This window comes from Cebus imitator, unplaced genomic scaffold (assembly GCF_001604975.1).
Source record: "Cebus imitator isolate Cc_AM_T3 unplaced genomic scaffold, Cebus_imitator-1.0 Scaffold370, whole genome shotgun sequence".
Lineage (NCBI taxonomy): Eukaryota > Metazoa > Chordata > Mammalia > Primates > Cebidae > Cebus > Cebus imitator.
The window spans coordinates 1,129,820-1,136,094 of record NW_016107685.1 but is presented as its reverse complement, the minus strand read 5'-3'; the positions used below and the strand labels follow the sequence as shown (position 1 = coordinate 1,136,094).

Here is a 6,275-nt window from a genome sequence, read left to right as displayed (position 1 = left end):
TTGACCAGGATGGTCTCGATCTCTTGACCTCGTGATCCACCCGCCTCGGCCTCCCAAAGTACTGGGATTACAGGCGTGAGCCACCACGCCCGGCCACACATTTTATTAATGTGTCCACGAGGAATCACAGAGTGACTACCACTTCCCAACCGAGTTCATAAGCTTATGTGGCAACCAGGCAAAACAGGTTATGGGAGTGAGAAGAGATTCTGCTGAGGGAGAGGAAAGGATCAGGGAACAGATTAACTAGTAGATTACCATGTGGAACGGTCTGTTCAGGTGTGGTTATATTCTTGTTTTTTGTTTGTTTTGTTTTGTTTTGAGGCAGAGTTTCGCTCTTATTGCCCAGGCTGGAGTGCAATGGCGCGATGTCAGCTCACCGAAACCTCTGCCTCCCAGGTTCAAGCGATTCTCCTGCCTCAGCCTCCTGAGTACCTGGGACTACAGGCATGCACCACCACGCCCGGCAAATTTTGCATTTTTAGTAGAGACGGGGTTTCTCCATGTTGGTCAAACTGGTCTCCAATTCCCGACCTCAGGTGATCCTCCCGCCTCGGCCTCCCAAAGTGCTGGGATTACAGGCGTGAGCCACCGTGCCTGGCTATATTCTTGGTTTTATAGGGAGGGGAAGAAAAAAAGCAACTGTTCCTTTGATGGGTCTGGATGCTTGGTAGATAAAGGCTCTGGGAGAAAAAGAGCGGGCGTAGGAAAGTCAGAGAGACCTTGAGGCTTAGCTTAGTAAGTCAAACCACCATATTTTGGGTATAGATTTCTGAGCCTCAATATAATAGGTACTGCTTAGGGCTGTTGTGAGAATAGAAGATTAATAATTGTAAAGTGCCTGGACTGGTGCTTGACACATTGTAAACCACTCCATAAATGTTCGCTTTCATTGTGGGGGACACACGGAGGTGGGAGACCCATCTGGGTTCCAGCCCCTGTTACTGGCCCCCATAGCTATTTGTCCTTACGGCTTCTTAGTCTCTTCACTATCTCTAAGCTTTAGTTTCCTCATCTAAATCAAAGGTGACTCAGTGATTCTCAGGGTGAATCAAGGGTGCTGGTGCCAGTGGCAGACATGGGCAACCGAGGGAAGGCGCCTCCCTGTCGGGGGCAACACACCCAGTGGGAGGATCCTGCCGGCCCTGCTCTCTCCTACCCTCCCTTCCTGAAGTAAATGCCGGGGTCAGTCTGGCAGCTATTCCAGGAATCTGAACGCAGATTCGGACAAAGGGGGCGCCTTCCACCGGCCACATCACATGGAGCCCCAAAGCACGAGCGCGGCGGCTGGCGCAGCCTCCCGCGGCTGTGACCCCAAGGCGGAGCCCCTGGCGACCGCCGGGAGCGTCCCCACCCTCTAGGCCGGCGCGCTCTCGGGCAGGGCGGGGCGGGGAGAGGGGGCGGGGTCGGGGCGGTCCCGGGCGCGCCCGGCCCGGTCCGCCTCCGCGGCGCTGACGGGTGCCCGCCGCCGGGGGATCAGCTGCTGCGAGTCGTAGGAAGAGGAAGGGGCGGAGCTGCTGTGCAGCCGGCCGCGGAGCAGTCAGCCGACTACAGGGAAGGGTAATCGGGCGTCCCTAGCGCCGCCCGGGGCCCTGTGGGCCAGCTAGGGCCCAGGCCGGTGGGGACGGGACAGAGAACCAGCCCCGTGTAGGAAGCCCGACAATGCCCCGCTATGAAGCGTCACCCTGCCAGAACCGCCTCAGGTCCGGCCGGGAGCAGGGACAAGACAGGACCTCCGGAGCCCCTGGACTCCTTTGGATGGGCCTGGTGTTGGTGCTGGCGCTCGCGCTGGCTCTGCCTGACTCTCTGGTTCTCTGGGCTCCGGCAGAGGCTCACCCTCTTCCTGCCCAAGGCCATCCTGCCAGGTTACATCGCATAGTGCCCCAGCTCCGAGATGTCTTTGGGTGGGGGAACCTCACCTGCCCAGTCTGCAAAGGTCTATTCACCGTCATCAACCTTGGGCTGAAGGTGAGCACTGAAGGGGCTGCAGTGGAGGAGGCCGAAGGGAGTGCTGGGGCTGGGGGCTGGGGCTAATGCTGGCGCCCTGGGGTCAGAATGCATCCCTGTTGGAGAGGGTGGCATCTACAATCTGTCACTGGGTTTGCTCCCCTTTGGGGACACCCATGGCTACATGCCAGCACCACCCCATTGTGACCTTTGTGAAGTAAGAAAAGAATGCAGACAGAGCCTGAGAAAGTCAGCTTGTCAAGCAAAGGCCTTAAATGCCACAGGCCGCTGAGCTAAAAGAGGAAGCAATGGCCTGGTGCTGCCTGAGTTACAGGGCAGTATCTGGAAGGCAAAGGTGTGCACTGAGCTTTCTTCACCATGTTGGCACTGAGTCCTACCCAGCCCCAGTTTGGAAATGGAGGCCTAAGGGGTGGTGGCCAGGGTTGGCCTGGTTCCTCTGCTCTGCCTCTGATTTCTCACCATGCATTCCTCCCACCGCAGAAGGAACCCAATGTGGCTCGAGTGGGCTCCGTGGTCATCAAACTATGCAATCTGCTGAAGATAGCACCACCTGCTGTGTGCCAATCCATTGTCCATCTCTTTGAGGATGACATGGTGGAGGCTTGGAGACGCTCAGTGCTGAGCCCATCTGAGGCCTGTGGCCTGCTGCTGGGCTCCACCTGTGGGCACTGGGACATTTTCTCATCTTGGAACATCTCTTTGCCCACTGTGCCGAAGCCGCCCCCCAAGCCCCCCAGGCCCCCAGCCCCAGGTGCCCCTGTCAGCCGCGTCCTCTTCCTCACTGACCTGCACTGGGATCATGACTACCTGGAGGGCATGGACCCTGACTGTGCTGACCCACTGTGTTGCCGCCGGGGTTCTGGACTGCCGCCTGCCTCCCGGCCAGGTGCTGGATACTGGGGTGAATACAGCAAGTGTGACCTGCCCCTAAGGACCCTGGAGAGCCTGTTGAGTGGGCTGGGCCCAGCCGGCCCTTTTGATATGGTATACTGGACAGGAGACATACCTGCCCATGATGTCTGGCACCAGACTCGTCAGGACCAACTGCGGGCCCTAACCACCATCACAGCCCTCGTGAGGAAGTTTCTGGGGCCTGTGCCAGTGTACCCTGCTGTGGGCAACCATGAGAGCACACCAGTCAATAGCTTCCCTCCCCCCTTCATTGAGGGCAATCACTCCTCCAGCTGGCTCTATGAAGCAATGGCTAAGGCTTGGGAGAACTGGTTGCCTGCTGAAGCCCTGCGCACCCTCAGGTACTTACCGTCCATGGAAACCCAGGAAGGGAAAAGAAAAGTGAATGAAAGCAAAGGGAGAAGGGAACCTGGGGCATTGTCTCTGATTGCTCTAGCATGAGTCCTTAGTGCTCTTCACTTGGCTCCCCTAATCTGACTCCCCCTTCCCTTTCTACCCTTTTGCCACATCAGTCTATTTTTTATTTTATTTTAATTTAATTTTTGTAGAGACCAGATCTTGCTATGTTGTTCAGGCTGGTCTCAAACTCCTAACCTCAAGTGATCCTCCCCCCTCGACCTCCCAAAGTGCTGAGACTACAGGCATGAGTTCCTGCTCCCAGTCCTCCCTTGTCTCCAGCCACCCTCCTTCAAAGGTCTGGCAGTATAACCTCTCCATGCCCCAGCTGTCTGAGGCTCATGTTGGCCCTCTGGAAATGATTCCCCCCACTCTTTTTTTTTTTGAGACAGAGTTTCACTCTTGTTACCCAGGCTGGAGTGCAATGGCGCGATCTCGGCTCACCGCAACCTCCGCCTCCTGGGTTCAGGCAATTCTCCTGCCTCAGCTTCCTGAGTAGCTGGGATTACAGGCACGCGCCACCATGCCCAGCTAATGTTTTGTATTTTTAGTAGAGACAGGGTTTCACCATGTTGACCAGGATGGTCTCGAGCTCTTGACCTCGTGATCCACCCGCCTCGGCCTTCAAAGTGCTTGGATTACATTGAGCCACCGCGCCCAGTGATTTCTCCTTTTTTTAAACTGCTCCAATTTTTCCCACCTTACCCATCCCATGTCATCTTCCCTCTGTGTGGCCCTTGCTTCCCATTCTAGCTCACTGTTATCCCTCCCCCATACTACTGGAGCCCTCAGCCCTCTGAGCTTTTCTTATATGTCACACAGACCTAATAATTAGAACTGTTGAGTCTCTGGCTAGACTGTGAGCTCCTTGTAAGTGCGGAAGATGTCATGTCTGCTTTTACCCTCCACCCAAATGCCCAGCACAGGACTGAGCATGCAGGATCAGGATTGGAACAAGTGTTGACCTCTCACGTTTACTTTGTTTCAGAATCGGGGGGTTCTATGCTCTTTCCCCATACCCCGGCCTCCGCCTCATCTCTCTCAATATGAATTTTTGTTCCCGTGAGAATTTCTGGCTCTTGATCAACTCCACGGATCCTGCAGGACAGCTCCAGTGGCTGGTTGGGGAGCTTCAGGCTGCTGAGGATCGAGGAGACAAAGTGAGAGGGAGTGGTGGGAACACGGTGGTGCTGGGGGACAAGTAGGCTCCTGTTGAGCTGGAGCACCTCTGGGCAGAGAAGTTTGATTTTCCTGACATTCCAACACAACAACAGTGTTCCTGACACAACAACAGTGTCCCCTGGGAGTTCGGTTTACGGTCATGGTTGAAAGCCTTCATTCAGGTCCTCTCTCTCTAGCCAGGGTTGTCTGGACCCCTGCGAGCCCTGATTACCATCTTTAACTCTCCCTACTAGGTGCATATAATTGGCCACATTCCCCCAGGGCATTGTCTGAAGAGCTGGAGCTGGAATTATTACCGAATTATAGCCAGGTAGGAGGGAGATGAGGGTGGGACTGGGGACAGGGTTTCTGAAGGCTGAAAATTCCCTTGGGCATCTCACCATCTCTGCTGTCCCATGACGTGGGGAGCCTCCTCAACTGAGCAGGTTGGAGAAAAAGGGCATACTGTCTCCCCAGATCTCTTCCTACCCCATCCTAGAATCTTCTGAATGTAGTGTCTTCTGGCCAGGTATGAGAACACCCTGGCTGGTCAGTTCTTTGGCCACACTCATGTGGATGAATTTGAGGTGTTCTATGATGAAGAGACTCTGAGCCGGCCTCTGGCTGTAGCCTTCTTGGCACCCAGTGCAACTACCTACATCGGCCTTAATCCTGGTGAGTGAGGAAGAAGGGAGCCTCCCTTATCTTAGAGTTGGTGGGACAGAGAAAGGAGGTTGGAGCTGGAGGCTGCAAAGTGTGGGCAGGATGTGTAGCCCCTTCCTGGAGCTGCCCTTGCTCCTGTCCCCTCCAGTCAAACCTGCTTCCTTGCAGGTTACCGTGTGTACCAAATAGATGGAAACTACTCTGGGAGCTCTCACGTGGTCCTGGACCATGAGACCTACATCCTCAATCTGACCCAGGCAAATGTACCTGGAGCTATGCCGCACTGGCAGCTTCTCTACAGGGCTCGAGAAACCTATGGGCTGCTCAACGCACTGCCTGAGGCCTGGCACAACCTGGTATATCGCATGCGGGGCGACATGCAACTCTTCCAGACCTTCTGGTTTCTCTACCATAAGGGCCACCCGCCCTCGGAGCCCTGTGGCACGCCCTGCCGTCTGGCTACTCTTTGTGCCCAGCTCTCTGGCCGTGCTGACAGCCCTGCTCTGTGCCGCCACCTGGTGCCAGGTGGGAGCCTCCCAGAGGCCCAGGGCCTGTGGCCAAGGCCATTGTTTTGCTAGGGCCCCAGGGCCCACAGTTGGGAAAGTTCTTGATGCAGGAAAGGATGAAAAAGCCCAATTGCTGCTGTGGTTCAACCAGGCAAGATCATCCAGTGGAAGAACCAGTCCCTGGGCCCCAAGGATGCTGGAGAAACAGGACCTTCTCCTTTCCTGGAGCTGGTTTAGCTGGATATGGGAGGGGGTTTGGCTGCCTGTGCCCAGGATCTAGACTGCCTTGAGGCTGCTGTATGGTGGAGCAGAGGCCTAAATTGACAAGGCCCTGGGCAGATAAGACAGCTGAGCTGTCGCCCCAGGCATGTTCTGCTCAGCCAGGAACCCTGTACTGCTGGTGTGACCTAATCCCGCCAGTCTGTCAAAATAAAGATAAGAGTAGCTGGGTGTGGTGGCGGACGCCTGTAATCCTAGCTACTTGGGAGGCTGAGGCAGAGAGCTGCTTGAACGTGGGAGGCTGAGGTTGCAGTAGGCTGGGATCCCACCACTGCACTCCAGCCTGGGCAACAAAGAAACTCCGTCTCAAAAAAAAAAAGAAGTAAATAAAATAAAGAAATAAAGAAAGATAAGAGACTTGGACTCCAGACCCCTGTGTGACTGTCCCAA

At 55.4% G+C, this 6,275-nt stretch overlaps 1 protein-coding gene across 2 annotated transcripts; it reads left to right on the top strand.

Annotated features, from left to right (window-relative positions):
- Positions 1-1,367: 1,367 nt before the first annotated feature.
- Positions 1,368-6,031, top strand: SMPD1 (sphingomyelin phosphodiesterase 1). 2 transcript variants are annotated; one of them, XM_017507237.2, is made up of 6 exons: positions 1,368-1,968; positions 2,449-3,221; positions 4,265-4,436; positions 4,692-4,768; positions 4,967-5,112; positions 5,269-6,031. In XM_017507237.2, the coding sequence occupies exons 1-6, from the start codon at positions 1,663-1,665 to the stop codon at positions 5,676-5,678; spliced, it is 1,884 nt and encodes a 627-aa protein (XP_017362726.1). In that variant the 5' UTR covers positions 1,368-1,662; the 3' UTR covers positions 5,679-6,031. The 2 variants fall into 2 exon arrangements, with proteins under 2 accessions (XP_017362726.1, XP_017362727.1); XM_017507238.2 differs by lacking the exon at positions 1,368-1,968 and having other exon boundaries at positions 3,092-3,261.
- The last annotated feature ends 244 nt before the right edge of the window (positions 6,032-6,275 follow it).